General features: G+C 50.2%; 1 protein-coding gene across 3 annotated transcripts in view; it reads right to left on the bottom strand.

Moving 5' to 3' along the window:
* The window catches only part of MAML3 (mastermind like transcriptional coactivator 3), a 250995-nt gene that overhangs the window by 5329 nt on the left and 226621 nt on the right, over positions 1 to 19045 (bottom strand). For 2 of the 3 annotated variants that reach the window (XM_086464477.1, XM_086464479.1), the window contains exon 3: positions 1235 to 1477. In XM_086464477.1, the coding sequence (XP_086320603.1) occupies positions 1235 to 1477 (243 nt within the window). The remainder of the gene's footprint in view (positions 1 to 1234; positions 1478 to 19045) is intronic. The other variant, XM_086464478.1, reaches the window with a different exon arrangement.

The raw sequence follows: 19045 nt of genomic DNA, 5'->3' as shown, positions 1-19045 counted from the left end.
CTAGGAGCCTGAGGACTGTGACTTTGTCACTTGTCATCTGTGCCAGCACACCTGACAGCCTCAGCCTTGTGGCTTTTCAACACGTTTAGCCTTGCCTTCAGCAGCCAAGTCAGCGACTGGTGCTTGCCAGTCACTTTATGCACTCGAATTGGCCTAATCCATGACGGGGGAGCGTTACCGCACCCTCGCTCTTCTGCACTCCTTCACCCCCTGAACCAACGCAAGTGTCTTTATCCTGAGTATTTCTAGGAGCATCCTTCATTGGAGGTGCATTTTTCAGTTTCTTTGGAGGACCATGAGACGAGGGGAAAGCTACTGGTATTTCTGTGGTTATACAACATACACAAGTTCTGCAAATTAAAGCAGACCCCAGGTCTTAAACCGCATTTCCCCAGCCAGGGACATGAAGCCGAGCTCAAAGCAGCTACTGACCTATCAGAATGTTATCTAGGTAACGTTGGGGGACAGCAAGTTTAAACTCGGATATGAGCTCACAGGAAGTGAACAGTGTGGCTTTCTCCTGACTTTCTCCTGGGCTGCTTTTAAACTACACCCGAGTTAAACATGTGTTAAGACATGTCGGTTCAAACCGGGTAACTGAACATCCGTACTGCAAAGCCCGAGAGCTCCAGAAGCCAGGTGACAGGCTCCAGCGCAGCAGTTCCACACTGGTTTTCCTGTTCTCCCACTTCAGCCTCTGGTTCCCCCCTTGATGCTGCCTCTCCCCTGTGCTAACATAATCGCTCGCACTAGTAGGTGATAAAGCAGATTAAGGAACGGATCTGGGTAAACACTAACTTTTTTTCTTTGCTAGGTTACTGTTAACACACACCAACTCTTTGTCCCAGATCACTGCACAGCTGTACGTGGCTTTTGCCAGGGCAGGACCACAGTCAGAGGTAGGGGAGAGCACCAGCAACTCTAACCGCAGCAGTCTGCTTCTGCCAGAGCAAGTGCACCCTGAGACACCCGGTTCAGCGCCAACTTTTCCAGTGTCTAGAATCCCATGCGACTGTCAAGCCCGCTGCTGGGAACGTTTGCCATATTTGCCCAGCTAACGGTAAGACTGAGGCAGGCGCCTCTTCTTTGATAACCATGGCTGAAACACCACGATAGGAGCCACGGAGAGAGAACGCACACCTCGCAGAGAGGGAAGGGCTGGTGTGGCACTGTCTCTAGTGCTCACGCTCTCACACCAGGTGCACCGCAGTGCCTGCACAAACGGATACTGTACCTGCTCCGCGAGGATCTGCTGCTGCTGCTGCCTTTGCTCTCTTAGAAACTGTTGTTTCTGCTGCTCTATCACGTGGAGCTGGGCTCTCTGCTCAATCAGCATCTGCTTCATGATGGCTGCTTGAGGCTGGTTTCCCAGGAAGGGACCCCCAGAGCTCGTGCCTGTGACCACGCTGCTGGAGCCCGGTGGGACAGAAGGCTGCATAGGCACTGCGGTCCGAGACAGTCCCACTGGATGCTGCTCCTGTGCAACGAGAGAGAGAGAAGGCCTCATTACTCAGGGTGCTCTGTGGGCAAGGGAAATCACAGGTCATGAACAAAAAGCATTAAGTCTGTGGGTGAAGAATGAAGCTTGAAGAAAGCAAGGCTCCTAGGAAAGATGCTTGTGGCTTGTGACCAAGCCATGGGCTGTTCCCCACAGGGAACAGGTGGCAGGTTTCTCCTCTCTCCTGGAGTTCAAAGCCCCCTCAGATAAAGCAAGACCACTTTACAATTCATTCATAATAAAACAACAAAGCTGCGTAGTAGGTTTATTTTCATTCAGGATATGTAACTTCAGAGTCATGTTTTCCTAAACTTTTTCTGCCTCATGACAGACACAAGTCTATTTTCTTTCCCTTTCCCTTCCTTCATAACGGCAGTTTCACAGAGTCCTCTGGATTGAGGGTCTGAGGTTTTAGGTGCACACAACATACAGCGGGAGCTGGCAGCATTAACTCCCCCTATATTGCACCAGAATCTCAAGATTTAACCACATAATACGTTTGTTTAATATTTCCAGCCCACAGCAACGGACCAAAAGCGCGTAGTTTCTCCCAAACCCGCCCTCTGCTTTCTCTTTATGTTTCCAACCCAATTTGCTGCCTTTTTAGTGCCGGGAAAACGAAGTCACACAAGGCCGAGGCTGAACTCAAAGCCTCCTCTCCCCGCCGGCCTTCCACCAGGCGCCAGCCGGGGACCACCGGGGAGCCCTCCCCGCCCGCCGCTCTCCCGGCGGCGGGCAGGGGTTCTACCCAACCCACCCCCCGCAGCCCCGTACCGACCCTGGCTGCCCGGCGGCTGCCGGCCGTGCCCGGGGAGGCCGCGGCCCCCGGCGCCGCCGCCCGCCGGCAGGTGTCGCTGCCCTCCCACGGCCCGGCCCGCCCGGCGGAGGAGCGGCGCGGCGCGGGCACCGGCAGGTCCGGGGGAAGGGGGGGGGGGCACCGGCCCCTCCCCGCTGCGAACCAGGGTGGCCGGGGAGCGGCGGGGAGCGTTCGCGGGGGCCTGCAGCGGTACGCGGGGCTGCGGCCCGGGCGGGTCCCGCCGGGCCTGCCGGCGCGTTGGGCCGCGCTGCAACACGCGGGTCCCCCGCTGCCGGGGGAGGGGGGCACGACGGCCGCAGCCACCCCCCGCCGCCCTTCGGCGCTGCGGAGGGCGCCTTGCTCAGAGCCCGATGGCCGTGTTTGATGAGCAAGCAGCGGGTGTAGCGCTGCCTCCCCAGCCCTCACACCGGGTACTCCTCGGTGTCAAAGAGCTTAAGGATTTCCCCCCCCACACCATGGCAGTACCCCAGCGCAGTCCCCGCGGCTCCCCGCCCCGCAGGAGGACCCGCCGCAGGGACGGGCCCTGGGTCACGCTCGCAGCCAGCGGGGGAGCCCCGGGGCCGGCACCCCTCGCCGTGGGGCGGGGGGCTCCACGTGCTCGGCCCTGCCTGGGCACCGCTTACCCCCGCCGCCGGGCAGCCTGCCCTCACGGGCGCCCAGCTCGGCCCGGCGGGCTGGGATGCACTGGGAACTGCCCGGTGAGGGGAGGCGAGTCACGCTGCGGTCAGCTCAGGCCGGCTTCCCGCCAGACAAACCACTGCGCAAGAGCCGCTCCGAGGGGCAGGACCCCCTTTTATCGAGCATGAGGAAGCCACTGGCACGTACCGGCCTGCGGCGGTACCAGCGCTCCACACCTCTGCTGGGCTACCTGAGCCAGAGCGAGCGCCGCAGAGCACGGCTTGCTTGGCAGGACCGGCCTTAACGCCTGCTCAGTGGAACCTCTTCAACCGCCTTACCGAGATGGGTACTCGTTCAGAAACAGTAACTTGATGGAAAAGGCCTAAATCACTTCAGGATCCTTTGTGCAAAGCACACCAGGGTGAGGTTTAGATTCGTCTGCTTCACTGGCAGTTTGAGCAATGTCAATTACTGTGTGATTTGGAACATATAGAAAAATAGTCTTATGACACCCACCCCAGCCCAGTCAACGAAAGGGTTAAAATCAATGCTTGAGTGTAGCTTGGGAAATTAGGATCAGCCTTTCTGCATGAAGGTCAGGTTTTCAAGGACCCTTCTGAGGAAATAACAAGAAAATACAATTTGTCCACATCTCTACTTTGCACAGATATTCCCTGAAGGGCTCCCTGCTGAAAGGCGGCTCTCCAACATTTAGGTTCTTTCTCTTTTTAACATCTGCCCTGGTTTCAAGGTTCCCTCCTCGCTCCTCTTTCCACTTCTCCCCTGGTCCCACCTCGTGCTGCACTTTACAACCTGGTCAAGCACCGCAAGGACGAGTGCTGCGGCACCTGCTGGGGCTTCCCCGAGCCAGGGTCAGGGAAACGCACCTGCCACCCATCCCGCAGCTCTCATGCACCGAGCCCTTTCACCCACCCATCGCTGAGCCCCCGCTTGCTCTGCTTTGGGGGACACACAGACATCAGCTGTCTCCAGCCAAGCTGACAGTGAAGGCTTTTTCCTACCCACCCCCTGGCCCTCCCCCGACTTCTGATGAAGTCATCAAGCTACAGATTGCATAACTGATGCACAGGACTATCTTGTGTTATACTGGGAGACGGGCCAACTGCTTCCATTTATAGACAAAAGCAATGCCACGCTGCCAAATAATGGAGCCTTTGCTGCAGCCACTACAAGGAAAAAGAAAAAGGGGGAGAAAAAACCCGGGAGCCAAAGGGCAGGCTGTGAAGTGACGTCACTCGGAGCTTCCTCCGCCGAGCCTCAGCGCACAGCTGCCTTTGGGGCTGCAGCCCAAGCCCTCCCTGAATCGCCTTCGAACCAACCTTATTACAGAACTACTGCCCTGGCTCTTGTGCACGCAGGGGTATGGCTGAGGCACACATTTGCCCCACGGCGATGCTGTGGAAGGCACTCTGTTCTGTATTGTGTTATGTTGTAAGTCAATTCCAGAGTTTACAAAGGAAGGAAGCTTTGAAAGGAGCCCTGCCAGCTGACATGAGCCCTGTGCACTGTGCAGCAGCTGGAGGAAACACCAAGATTAGCACAAGGGTGTTACTTCCAGCGTTGTGGGTTCAGTCACTTTGAGGTACAAGAGTTTACCTACCCATAGTGAAAACTTCCTGTTTCCAGTTTTAGTAACAGGTTTAAAGCCAGGCCTTCTTCATCAAGCCAGAACACCACCCTCCCGCCCGGAATATTTCTCCTCCTTTCCATTTTTTTTGGCAAAAGTTCTTCCCAACCAAGGATGTCGACATCGCTGGGAGCAGCCCTGGGTTGTGTGTCCCGAAAACAGGAGCACAGCCCAGGCAAAAGGTGTCCGCAAGCAGGACAATGCTCCCTAGCACCTGGGAGCAGAGCTCTTTACCAAGAGCACTTCTGCAGCTGGGTTAACCTCCGAGGTTGGGGGTGTGTGTGGGGGGTGTGTGTGTACAGCCCTGCCCAGTCCTGGCAGTGGCACGGGGCCACGCTTCAGAGAAAAGCTTCAGCTGCCCAGCCATGGGCGTACACCCACTCTCCTTCCACTGTTCCCTCTGGAGGTCCAGCTCAGAGATGAAACCTGGAAGTGGCTGGGGGTACATGTGTGTGGCTGGGAACTGGTGATGAAAAAAGCAATGCTGGGCTCTACGTGGCTGCCTCTCAGAGCCCAGGCCTACTGCAGGCCCAGATGCAGTCTCACCATAAGAGCCAAGCAGTCAATTAAGCAACTGGGGCCAAGGGCAGCACTTGCAGAGTTACAGACCTCCAAACCCAAGCTAATCCAAGCTTCACTGACAACGCTGTTTGCTCCTGCGCTGCCCGCCAGCTCCCTCATCCTCTTACAGCACCCTGAGCCTTCCTGCCCCTAGACCTCCTGCTCCTCCTCCTCCTCATTCCCTGCCATCCCTTTCTCCTTCCTACACCCTCTGCCCTGCCTCTGCGTTCTCCCTTCCCGGCCAGCCGGCACTGCTGCCTCCTCACGCCCCACACGCCCTCATCAGCGCCCTGGCTAACCCGGCTCCTGGCTGCAGGTCACCTCCGCAGCTGACAGCACTGGTACCCAGCGGCCCATGCCCACAGCCTGACTCATTGCGTGACTCAGGCTGCCACCACTCCGGAGGGATCCCCTGGGGATCTGCAGCGGCAAGGGGACAACCCCGCTCCTTGCCCCAGGGCCCTGTGCGCGTGGGCACAAGCAGACAGGGGTGCCCTGTACAGGTGTAAGCATTTAGTCCCTGAGAAGAGTGACAAGATGTCCTGGAATGGGGGAAACGTGCTGTACTCTCAGCCTGTCTCTCATCGGCCCGTTATACCTGGGCAGATGGTACACTGTGACTTCTGATTTTTCACTCCGGCTATTTTCAACAACACCCGAAGCCACCGTGTGCTACTCACAGGCAGCTCTCTCCTGGTAACGGTGGCTTGTGCAGTTACACGCGCTCTAGCTGGGAACAGGGAAGCTGCAGCTCCTCCATGAGGTCCTCACCGAGGGGCAGGCGAAGCAGAATGGTGCCAAGGCCTCTTCCCTCACTCGGCTATGCCGCAGAGTGAGTTCAAACACATGTGCTGGCCCTGACTAAACCTCCCAGGGATCCTGCTGGGACCCTCCTGTCTCTGCATCCTCAGCCACCAGCTTTTGAAGCAGCCTGGGGACAGAATAGAGTGCTTGGCCCTTGGGAGCAAAACCAGTATTGAAAGAGCCAAGCTGCTGTTCAGAGAGCCAAAAAAGAGCCCCAATTTCCAAATGGTCAGCATAACACGCCTGGACAGGTTTTTACAGTTGCAGAGCACCCAGTAAGATGAACTTTTGTAGGGATCTGGCTGCTTAGTTAATGCCTGCGTGGGAGTTGCCCTCTGCTGATAATCTGATCCTTAGTTAAGCGGTAAGAGCATAAATCCTGTGTCCTCCCAGTGCATCTTCCAGGGATCTACTGGAAGTGAGGGGATTCTGTGCAGGAGTTCAGGGGTGATGTGTATGCTTATACATAGTTATGCACATTAAACATAAGCAACTTTAAAAAGAACAAAGTGGAGTGGAAAAGGTATTTTCCTCTTTGTCTTTAATCTTATATGCCTCTTCCTTATCATGCAGGGACTTATTCCTTCCATGTGTCATTCAATCTCCCAACTACAGCTAAAAGCAATCACACAATTTTCTCTCAGAACAAGCAGAATGACCACCAGCTGATGCCTCGAAAGCCAGGCAGCTGGGTGTGGGTAAGTGCAGGCAGGGACCAGCCAAGGCTACTCATGGGCCCTGAGTCTCAGTGCGCAGTCTCATGATCAGGGACCTTGGACACGGTGAGCTGGCTCTGCTCCTGCTGATGGCCGGAGGGGAGGGGGGGGGGCAGAGAAGGACCCCAGGGAAAAGGGGGCTGTTCCAGGCAACTGCTGGCAGAAATCGATGGAGGGTGGGTATTCCATATCTGGGCACAAAGCATTTCCCAAAAAGCTGAGGGAAGCACAGACTTGAAAGCAGGCTCTTAATGTGCAAAATGGACAATCACACATGAGCTCGCTGTGCCGTTCTGTGGTATGTGAACTAACACCATCCTTGAATATACAAAGAGCAGAAGAGCAAACAGAAGCCAGGAGGCGGTTTATCCTGCATATGAAGAACAATACTAGAAAAATGTATACAACCAGCCGTCTACATTTTAGAGACAGTGCAGAAAAAGAAGACACAAAAATGATTTGAGGCAGAAAGTGTCTGCCAGGGAGTGACTTAAAGAGCTCAATCCATTTAGCTTACCACAAAGAAAAACTGAGAGATGCTTTGACCATGGCGTACAAAAAATACCTTCACGGGGGAAGAAATCCTTTAAAGAGTTCTTTTATCCAGTTAAGAAGGCAAAACCAGATACAAGGGCTGGAAGCTGAAGACAGATTCAAATCAGAAAGAAGAATCAAATTTTTACACGATGATTTCATTACCCATCAGAAATGGCAGATCTCCACGTTTTGATGTCTTCAAGGATGACAGCCTTTCTGGATTAACACAACTTAGTGGTGCGATGGAATGGCCTGCGATGTACAAGATAGAACAGCACTGCCTGCCCTCACCTCTGCACAGCTCTGAGCTGCTGCTGCCTGGCACCCGCAGGGGCCACTGGCACTCCTGCACCAGGCTGCTGCTCGGCTGGCAGGCACTGCTCCTTTATCGTACTGTGGGCGTGCGTGTCTGTATACGTGTACGTATGTTAAGAAAAGGGGGCCTCCAACCTATTACCGGGGTCAAAAGTATTACTCCATTTCCATATACTATGTCACATTAAAACCATCTCTACCCAGTGTTTTCAGAGCAGCCTGAAAACATGTTCCTACCATATTCCCCCCCCAAATATTTCTATTAAATTCCTTGTAATGTTGTTACTTATTGTGTCTGCAGAGATCTTAATCCCTCTCTCTAAATCAGGCTGCCCAAAGCAAAGCCACCTTTTGCAGAATGGTACCATCTGACAGGCTAAGGGAATTACAAATCCATTCATTTCAGGCTACTTTTTTTTTTTTGCCTTCAAAGAGCCAGCGCACAGGACGAAGGGGCGGAATATGCAGGTTTACAACTCCGACTCGGCAGCAGGCTCTGCACAGCAGATTGCTTCACCTATTTCCTCTGTCATCCAGTCTCAGGGAGGGGCTACAAACCTCTCCTCTCTCCCCAGGCCCCTGGTTGCCATGGTCTTTCATACAGTATCTGAGCGAACAAGATCCTTCTGACGTTTGACACCAGACCTCTGCATGCAGCCAATTTGTTTTCCTTTCACCTCCCTTCGCCTGCATCTCTCCTCCCCGTGTTTTCAATACAGTTTATTCTTTCCCCAGAACAAACAGGATATGTCAGACTATCACTTCTGTGTATTTTTGTTTGTTCATCAGAGGGACTAATTTCTTCATTTCTGGTGACAAAGTAGATAACAAAGGGTTCTAAAACGAGCAACTGTTTTCCCAGTGCCATTTAAGAGCTAAAGACTGCCAGAAGCTCATCTCAAAGACTGCACGGCAGAAGGAGTCATCGTTTTACAGGGTGGCACCAGAAGCCCTGCCTCCCCATGCACCCACTTCGGCTTCAGCACAGCGGTTTGACTCCACAAATCCCGAGCAGTGCTGGTGGGATTCAGAAATGCAGCATTTCAACAGAATGCTACTGAACTTCACCAGCATAATTAAAACAGGCTCATTTCCTCTTTTACAAAGAACAACTTTGGCGTTTTCTCCCCTCCCCCCAAAAGAAACCTTTGCAGGGGAAATCACTCCTGCTTTTCAGTTTTGTTTATCCTCAGTTTCACCAGCTAGTTCCAAGGTACAGAGTGTAACGATATAATGGTTTGGTTTGTGCACTGAGGAAGAGCTGTTCATTTATCTCAAATAACTAGTTTCCTTGTCATTGCAATTTTTTATTGGCCATCTTATTTTTAGGAGAAAAAAATGGATCAGCCCAAATTAAACCCAAAATAGCCTCTTTACATACCTCTCTCAAAAAAAGGGAGAAATAAGTATACCAATATAAAAATATTTGTTAAGTGTAAAATTAAGATGAACTTCTCTTATTTGCTTTAATGAGTTACAAGTCCTGGCTCAAGCAGAGCCTCTTGCAAGGCTATGGTTGTCACCTAGTACCTGCCCAGTCACCTATGGGATGTGAACCTCGGGTCCTGGACAAGTCCCCATGCATATGCCCACACACACTGCGTATGGCACGGGCTAGTGACCGAGCTACCAGCCGGCCCGGAGGAGTGGAGGCCCGAGGAGGCACAGAGCCCTTGTGACTGGCAGGTCTGTGAGGCAGCCGGGGCAGCTTCTGATGCTCCCACCCAGCCCAATCCCCCGCTCTGCGATCTCACCTGCTCTTGAGCTGTTTGCACCAGTGTTCACGGTCCAGTGAAATGGTATTTTATATAATTTTCTTGCAGGAGTGAACTAATGGGGTTAATCAAGGCATTAATTTGACCTGCAGAGGGAATCGCTGCACAGACAAGTTTCTGTGAGGCAAGCCCGGGTGCGGTTTTACAGCGCGTTGGTTACTCAGAGGTTGCTCCCACGTACGGCTCCCCTCCCGCAGGAGCATGGAGCAGCCCTCCTTTCCCTGAAGAGCAGCCACCTGGCATTAGTGTCTCAGGGTGAGAGGTCTGAGGGGGCTGCCGATGTGCCACAAAGCCAGCCCCTAACTGGCCTCTTGGCATCTGCAGCCATGCTCCCCAACGCCCGCCCCACAGCCACAGCACCGACTCCAGAGCTCCGGCCCCTGAGCCTGGCTGGCGGCAGGGAGGGAAGGAGGGCGAGGATCTGAAGAAACACCGAAGTGCCCGACCTTCTATTTTATGCATATTATGAAGGCTGTAATTACTCCCCTGAAAGGCTGCTGCGTGCAGCTGTGCCATCATGGCATTTCACAGCGCGCCGTACCACTCTGAAAGCAAGCAGCAACCTTCGGGGAGTGAAAGGCAGGAGGAGAGAGTTGAAAAGCCAACCCACACCATAGCTTTTCCACACCCTGTCCCTGCCGCCTTCTACCGCCGGCACAGCCGAGGACTTTGAAAGGTACAAATCAGGCCACGACAGAGGAAATCCGACTGCCCTCTCGGTGCCAGCTTGGCCTTGTCTCGTCAAATGTCCCGGGGCTTCGGAAGCCGGCCTCGGAGCAAGAGCAGAGCTCACAGAGGTGGCTGGACCCCGAAGCTGGTGCCTGTTAGAAATTCTCCTGCTAAAGGTTTTAGCTTTAATCAACGACCCGTTCAAGTCCATCCTGGAGCAGGAGGGAAAAAAGCTAATGTGGAGCATAAGGATAACCATGGCTAGAGAGCCCCCGGGAAGGGGGAGAGAAGAAAAATGGAAGATGAAAGCAGGCAAATGGTTTAAACAAACAGTCGCACAGGGCCAATGAAAACGGGGAACAGAGGGAAAAATGACACAATAAAAATAAATGCTATAAGAGAAAGAAAAGCTTCTAGCACACACGGGGAAAAATGTGGGGCCTAGAAAAAGCAGAAGTATGAGGAAAAGATGCTCTAATGGAGCTCTCTAGCAGCAAACACTAACCCATTACCAGGCAGCCCCTTTCCTTCTAATGGCCCGAGCCTGTACCACATTATCACCTTGTACCCCATGGAGTTCACCGGTTGTTGAGGTATTTCACAGAGCCTGGCTCTAGCTCACGCCTGGCAGAAGCAGCCTGAAGTCTCCTGCAGACAACTGCAGAGATTTTTTTTTTTTACTCTAGGTGAAATTTTGTTAAATTTCCCCTTGGTTGTTTTGTTTGAGCATAAACAAAAGGTATTTTTTCACACTTAAGGGCGTTTTTCAGATCCTTTTCTCTGTGCTGTGATAAATGAAATCCCTTTCATTTTTAGAAATTCAAACTTGGCACCAGTGTTGCTCCTCAGCAAGCAGCATGTAATTTGCCAAGCCTGAAAGAATCCTGGCTGAGAAATAAACACAGTGGGCCATATGCTCTCCTTCCCATATGCAGAAGGCACCTTACCTCAAAAATTGGGAAGAGGCTGTGATCACCCCACGTCATTGCTTCTGCCAAGGCAAAAAAAAAAAAAAAACCACAGAAAAAATTAGAGCAAAGGTTTAGGGCTCTCACAAAGTAGCCCTCTTTCTGCATGCCTCCAGGGACCTCCCCTGCACTGTGACTGGCTTCTGGACTGGCAGAAATGTGGTGAGGGGTCAGGGAGTGCGTATGCCACGTCCCTGGTGCTCACAGCAAAGCCACATTGTTTTTATCGGTATTTCCTGGCACAACTCGCTTTGCAAGTGAACAATCTGCAGAGCACAACTGTTCCTTTAATACTACTCTTTTCTAGCTCATTCACATTGTGCCCTCATGGGAGGAAGATCACACGCCAGAAGGACTCGGGTGAAGTGAGGACTTCTTTCTGCCCCGTGCCCATAAGAAACACAGAAGGAGAGCGTGCCACGTACATGCAGTACCTCAGTTTTCTGGTGGGCTCTGGCAGATGATGAGTGTGACTGATAAAAGCACCAAAGCAGGTGTGTTGGTGCTGATGAGGAACGGTCATCTGCACAAATTCATGCATAAATTCCAGGGTCTTCCCCTGTCTGACACTGACTTCAAAGAGTTGGAATAACTCCCTTGCTTTTGTTTGAAGATGCTTGTCCACGCAGCCTCTCTGCAGGTGGTACTTCAGTCTAAAATTCAGAGCCAAATATTTCCAAAAGGTAGCCAGCAAGATCAAGGAAAGTGGTCTTCCACTGCAGCTGCCCAGCAAAGCCACATTATCTTTGCTGTGGTTTCAACTAACTAGCTGCTGATAAGGTGAGGCAGCTGGGGTGGCACAGCAGGTCTATGATTTCACGAGCTAGTTCCTTTAACATCCTTAAATCCAGGCTACCCAGATCACCTACTCCCAATACTTGAAACTCTCTTGATTTTTCTTCCACCTTGGACATGGTCTTTGTGTTTCCATTAGCCACCTGGCCTTTGTTTTGACATTCAATGTTATTAGCCCTAGTGAAAACTGAGACAAGGTATTCTGATGTGGGCTGTGCCTAGGTTGTCTTTAACCTTGACATGCTCTTCACTGCACAGTTCCTCCCTTCTCTCTGAGGTCTCCTTTATTTATATGGCTAAGGAAAACTCCACTCCTGAACTGATTTCTTTTGCAAGGCCTAACTCAGCTCAGCTTTTGGCAGTACTGACTTTATCCCTAGACTTCCAGGTCTCTAAGGCATAGCTTCCTTTGCTGATCAAGCCCTTATTCATGCCGTCTGAGGCTTTCTGGGTATCCTTGATAGCACTTCTAAGACAATTAGCTATCTCTTAAGCTTTAAACATTTCCTTTTTTATTTTTAATTCCCCCGCACCATGAATGCTTTTTTGCCTCCTCCTACCCTGCCATATTCCTAATGCACACTCATGTTTGCCAGCTTAACTTTCTCTCACAGCTGCAATCCCAGCTGCCTTTTTGCAGCCTTTGACTCACTCCTTAAGCCCTGTCTTCCCCTGCCTTCACTGGAGACAGGTCTTTGCACAGGATTGTGTTGATCTCTCCCATGAGAGACATAAAGCAAGAAATGATCTCCCTCTCTCCGTGCTTGCTTTCCTTTGCGTCCTGTCCGGCTCTTCCCTCCTTGCCGCAGAGGTGGTGGCCTCATCAGTGGTCCCCAGCCCTTCTGCTTGTCCTGGCAACCTTGCTGCGTCCTTGTCTTCTCATCTCTCTTGCCCCCATCTGTTGTTGTCTTCTTTATATCTTGCTCTCCTCTTGCTCCTGTCCCTTGCAGCACAAGCATGCTTCATCTTTATGCTTTAAAAAAAAAAAAATTAAAAAAGCCAAACAACACTTGACTCCAAGTGACTCTCCAGCTCTCACCCTATCTCCCTTCTCACTGTCATCTCAAAGCTTATTGAGTGGTGGCCTGTGATTTAGACTGCATTTAGTCTCCATCTCCAACGTAGCTTCTTTTCCAAACAGGCTTTCACTTCTCTCCTGTCGCAGAAACCAGTTATCACAGAGATGCTGATATCGCCTGTCTGGCTGCAGCTCTGCACTGTTACGCCAGGCTCACCGCCACAGCCTGTCAGCCCCTTCCGGCGCTGCTGACCACACTCCACTCAAAATCCGGTACACCTTTCCTAGTGCTCCTACTCGACTCCCAACACCTTCAGTTGCTTGCTCAGTGTTACGCGGACTAGCTCTCCACTACTCACCCTCCCACTCGCTGCCGTTCTGTGGGTCTGTGTCCTCGTCCCCTATCTCCTTTCCCTCTCACTCGTATCTCTCACCAAACTCACTCTCTGTACACACTCGAGGACCTTCTCTATGCCAGCAGCTCACAGACCTACCTCTCTGTCCCTCGCCAGTTCTCGTCTGTTCTGACTAAACTCGCACCCCGCCTCTGGGATCATCTTGTGGATATCTGTCAGCTCAAGCTCAAAGTAGGCTCTCATCCTACTCCCTAGGTCTCCTCTCCTTCCTGTTCCTTCAGTCCCCATGGACAGCACCATCGCTTGCCTGTCACTCAGCCCATAACCTGGTTGTCATCTTTGCCTCAACCCTCCCTGCGGAGTCCCACAGCCAGGCTCTCATCGCCTCGCACCCTGACAGTTGCAAAGTTACCCTGCTTGCAGGCAGCCAGAGAGCTGCTGCCCAGGTCATTTTCTTTGCCTGTCACCTTGATTGTGCCATCTCCAACTTTGCAACCCTCTCTTGGCTTCCCTTCTTTTGGATTTCAGCCTCCTCCCTTGCTCTCAAATCCAGCTGCAGCATATGCCACCTCACACATCATCTTTCATTCACTGCTGAGACTTTCATCACCCCATCATGACCCGCTCTTTTCCACATATTACATTTTAGCTAGAAGTGCCTTCATGCTTTCCTCCCTGCTGGACTTCATTTGTGGGAGAAGATGCTCAAAATCATACAAATCTGACCCTGAACTCTGCCCCGAGTATAGTTACATTTGTAGAAGCTTGTAGAGATTCCTGTCTCCATGATGCCCAGCAGTCTCTTCTGTTTCCTTGTACTCCCTGGCGTGTTTACCTCCTTGCGTTATCTCTTATCTTACACTTAGGTTGGAAGGAAACATATTTACACCCTGCATGTACAGGGAGCCCAGCACAATGGGACTCCTAAAACTGTGCCTATGACTCAGAGGTGCGACCCACCGTAGTGCAAGCAGTTACAACTTAAATCCATGGACAGCTAAATACGCTATTTTATACTCCGTAGATTTCAACGTGTCCTTGCTCCACTTCTGCTTTTAAAGGATGCAATATTAGGATGAGATATTGTATGCTGAAAAAGTCAGGAAATGCCAAGTTACGGTTCCCACGGCAATTGTAACTCAGCCTCATACGGTAAGGCACAAAGGTCATTGCCATACACAATAACATGAGGATGCTGAACACATGCAATGTGACCAAATTACTGTCGTGGCAGATAACCAGGTCTTTGAACTTCTGTGCAGGTAAAGTCTTAGACATTTACCGGGCTTTTAGCGTTTAATTCTAGAAATGTGAAATCCAACACCCTATAAATAAAAGTCAAAATTATGTTGTATAGTGAGTAACCGGTCCCAGCAGTAGCCTGTAGCCCTCTCTGCAGAAACACAGCTAATGGCAACAAGAAATATTTCCATTACTTTATGAGCTCTGGTAGCTGTCAACTGAGAGGGATCTGCCGATCAGAGAAATCTGGGAAGACATCAGTGTGTCAGAACAAGTGAAAAGACTTGACACAGAGGGCACATTTTTGTTGAGCAATTTGCATTAGCACTTCTGGACAAATTCTACATTTCACATGCAATTCACAAACCAACAGCAGCACTGCTAATTGGTGCAGTTGCCACTCAACTGCGGTGCCTTGTTTGAGCTATCAGTAACGTGAATGAAGACTACAGACTTCTTTTGAAAAAAATGCAGCAATTATTTTGCAGGCTTTGAGTCAGGTTCCCCCTGCCCCCACTTTCATCCTTATAATTGCATTATCTCAATAACTTCTAAAGGACATTGAATAGGAAAATGCAAACCTCAGAAAAGTCCTGTTGAAGTTATTAAGAAAAAAAACCCTGTTTGCAAAGAATTACACCCTTCGTTAATATAACCATTAGCCCTACCATCTCCGTGAATTTGACCGTGTCCCAGTGTGCCAATGTAAAGCTGCATGTTGATCTGAAAAATAACAGTAAGTGGCAGGGTACTGGCGACTCTGAAAATCCCACCCACCAAACCAAGGCTGTGCTCTGCATGTATCTAAAATGTTGATGAGATGACAGAATCTCTCTGCTTCCTCTTAGGTGGCATTAGAAGTTATTTAACTGAAAACAGGGCAGATCTCTCATCCATCATTCTTTATCCTTTGTAAAATCGAGTCTCCTGAGAAAAGGAAAGAGCTTCCATACTGCAGCTTTCTATTACTGCTGCTCAAAATGCTCAGGCAGCTGCGGCTCAGCTGAAGGAAGGTTTGGCTGTCTCCTTTTCATAAGTTGGACGGCTATTTTTAGGCCATATTTCCTTTAGGCCCCTACAGTGCAAAATCCAAAGGAGCTAATGGGATTGGTAGGTGCATAGATTACTAGTGACCTGCTCTAGCCCAGCATTCACATTTCCTTATTGCATTTTTTTTTCATAACATACAATGAAAAAGGGAACAACCTACAATTAAAGATCTTCCTAGCCAGCCTCGATACCTTTTATATTCAAATGCTCAATGACAGATCAACGCGCAATAGCTAAAGAAGGAACAGCACGAGAAAAACTACACAGACGCACCTAGTTCTAAATAAATCTAAATCTGAAGAACTTGATTTTTAATGGAGTGTTTTGGTTGTATCTCTACAGACAAGTAGGCATCTGTAATGTACTTCATTCTGACCCTGAGCTTTTTGCAGCTGCAAGAATCCCATCCCCTTTCTTGCTTCCCTTGAGATCTCCTTGGCCCCTTGCTACTAAGGGTCCAACCCCACTGTTGCAGAAGTCACTAACAAAAGCCACAACTCATCCATGGCTCCCAGTTGTGCTCTCCTCAGAAAGAACGAGAGAAACTACTACAGTTAAGGTAGTGTAACTCACAATCCTGATCACAAGTGGGTCTGAATCCTGGATACAGGTGTCACTGCATTTTCTGAAGCCCAAGCCAGACCACTGGGCAAACGCCTGTAATACATCTTTATGGTGTAAGTAACTCAGCTCGGGCTTCCTTCTGCTACACCCTGGGTTACGGGCACAGCAGTCACATTTCAGTGACTAAATCCTGAATTCCAGGCACAATTATTTTGAGTATGACTGCACAGTCTTCTTGGAAATTGGTGCTAGGTACATTCCCCGCTCCCCAGGCTGATTCAGCAGTATTCAGGGAAGCAGGGGCTGTCTGGGAGCGCTGTGTGTGCCCTGTCCTGAACGCAGGGCGCCCAGCACCGCCTCTGCAGGGCTGCTCCAGAGGGCACTTCAGCCCAGCAGGGCTCTCCTCTCCCAGCCCCCCTCTGAGCATCCCTCCAGTATTCACCTGGCAAGGCATGAAAACAGAGAGCCCCTGAATTCCCCAGTGATATGGGTTGCCTCCTTCCTTCCAGCTACTTTATCCTCTGCCTGTATTCAAAAAAGACAGAGAGCTGATACCTCAAACTCTTCACAAAGAAAAGCAAACGGTGCCTCTGTGAAACCACAGGCTGTGCTTCCCAACAGCAGAGCAGGGCTCCAATTTACCAACACATGGTGTGGCCATCAGCTGTCATTCTACAAAAACCACAGAAGATATCTTTGGACCTCTTAATATCTTATTTCTGACATATGGAGGGACTGGGGAGTTTGCAGCTTCCCACCTGCTTAAATATAATTCACTACAAAACATCAAACAGATGCATTCAGCCCTTTGTAGACATATCATTACCTTATGTGTTCATGTAAGGCACATCTGTAGCACATTGGCAGTACACCTAGTTAACGTGTGGGAGACTCCTAGGTTCAAAGCCTCCAGTGTTTCTTTTGTTCTCTAATGAATCCTTCTTTTGTTTAGTTCCCCCTCCCCATAGGTTGCAGCTGTAACGCTGTCATTAGCATCTTAAAAATCTTTTCCTCCAAAGCTACCTACAACACTGCAATAAGCTGGGAATATACTAAGAAGCACCTAAATGAATCATGATTCTTACTTAAGACAGGTTTAGCAGGTCTGGGTCACTGTTTTCAGCAGCACTGTTGCTTAGTTAGCAAACTCAGTAATCAAATATTCCCCAACAAACCAGGTGAGGCGAGATTCCTACGCCATATTCCAACTGGTAAGCTAGGTTCATAATGTTTCAAATCGAAGATGCACTCACGACTACTACGAGCGTCACAATTTTTGTGATTCTGCACAGCCGTATCTGCTTCTCAGTGTCCAAATACCAAAGCATTCAGGCACCTCCATGGCAGCCCACTGAAAATGCTGACCTGTATCCTTTGTGTAGGAACATCTTGTTGAATTTTCACTGGACCTCAACCTAATGATCCCAAACCTGATTTTCTAGATATTAGGCATGAAAACACACATGTAACACTGAGGTATCATCCGCAACACAGACCGGCAACTGCGGTGTCCACCAGATTCATGGTCCCTCCTAGTGCAGGCACCTTCCTGGGCTTCACCAAAAGGGACCAGCTACCAACAAGTTCTGGGAAACAGGTAGCAGAAGATACTGATAAGGAAATGTTATCATGGATAGGCACAAAGACAGAAAGGCTTTATTCATGTTCCAACAGCCATTTGTCTGTGAATGAAACGCAGTGGGGGTTTTGCCTTTAGAAGAATATTCACTGAGTTGCTGTGCTTTCAGTGGGCCGACTCCAGTTCTTTCCAAAGTTGTCAGATGTCTTCTCCAAGACAGCTTAGGGACTGCTAGACAGGGCCAACAGCCAGGGTGTGATCTGGGGAATTTCCTCTGTGAGAAACCCAGCAGCAAGGCAGGAAGGCCACACCACTGGCAGAAGCATCAGGACTCCCGAGTGCTGTGCTGCTTACACCTCACGGACATCTCCGGCAACTCAACCGCAGTGCTCATGCTTCCATGTACTGTCACCTGAATAACTGTGCACCCTAGTAAGACAGTTCAGCTTTATAAAAAGGTTTGTGATTCTTAGCCAGCATGGTGATATGTGCCTAACTCTGTCAGACAACTCCAAACTGTAACAAAATCAGCGGATTTCAGCCTTCAGTTTGTCACTGCGAAAAAATCGGCTCCTTAACAAGCACAACACATTAGCAATGTGTACTGTTGCCCCATACTCATCAATTAGCATTATTATCTTTATTTAACTATAAGTGGCATGTTTTCCTTGCTGGCTTCCTTCCAAAATCATCTGTTACTCTGAGCTGAGGTATTAGTATGTGTTCTCGCTACTTACAATAAGGCATTTCTCTCTTAAAAATCATGTACACACCACCACCTGAAGAATGGTATAGTGATGATGCCCAGGAAAAAGACAATCATACATAAAACCTGTTCTTCCTCTCCCTGACTTTTCAGCAGCAATCCTGCAGCGAACTCCAGCTCCTCTGGCTAGCTACTAAAACCAGCAAAGACATGAGCCAAGGCAGAGCACAAAGCCTTCAAAACCTGCTGGGGGAAGCAGTATAGGGAGCTCCTGGAGTGCCCAAAGCCTTCCTGTTGTTCTTCCTCACAGCAGTGCGGAACCTCTGTCCCGTAGCTCTCGGCAGTGACTGGAAGTGCAGTGACAGCCTTAGTTAAAGCTCACCTCGTAGCAACCTCCCTTCTGAAAACCAAGCAGCACCGTGCTCAGACAAAGCAACAGCCAAATGCAGCTGCAGACGAGGAAGGCCTGATGCACCTTCAGCAGGTGCTGGGCACGCACACATCTGCTGACAAGAGGAAATGACCAAAGATTTACAATGGCAAAATCAAGGTATACAACCTGAAAGACTTATTAGCTTTTCCCTTCCCCTCAAAACATTTTTTTACGGCCTAAAAATACATCCTGTATCTTACGTGAAATGAAGTGCATTGACTGTTATAACAGCCCCATCATAATAAAAGCACCTCTAAAAATTCAAGAAGCAAAGGTATTTCCATTCCCAAGCTTGTACTTGGAAGAATCACTCTGAGCAGCAGCACTGGTTTGGCACTGGCCCTAGGAAGAGAAACAAGCGAGTGTTGTGTGTCTC

Source organism: Leptosomus discolor, chromosome 4 (assembly GCF_034619465.1).
Source record: "Leptosomus discolor isolate bLepDis1 chromosome 4, bLepDis1.hap2, whole genome shotgun sequence".
NCBI classification, from domain to species: domain Eukaryota; kingdom Metazoa; phylum Chordata; class Aves; order Leptosomiformes; family Leptosomidae; genus Leptosomus; species Leptosomus discolor.
Note: the sequence above shows the minus strand (reverse complement) of the source record. Positions and strands in the feature narration are given on the sequence as shown.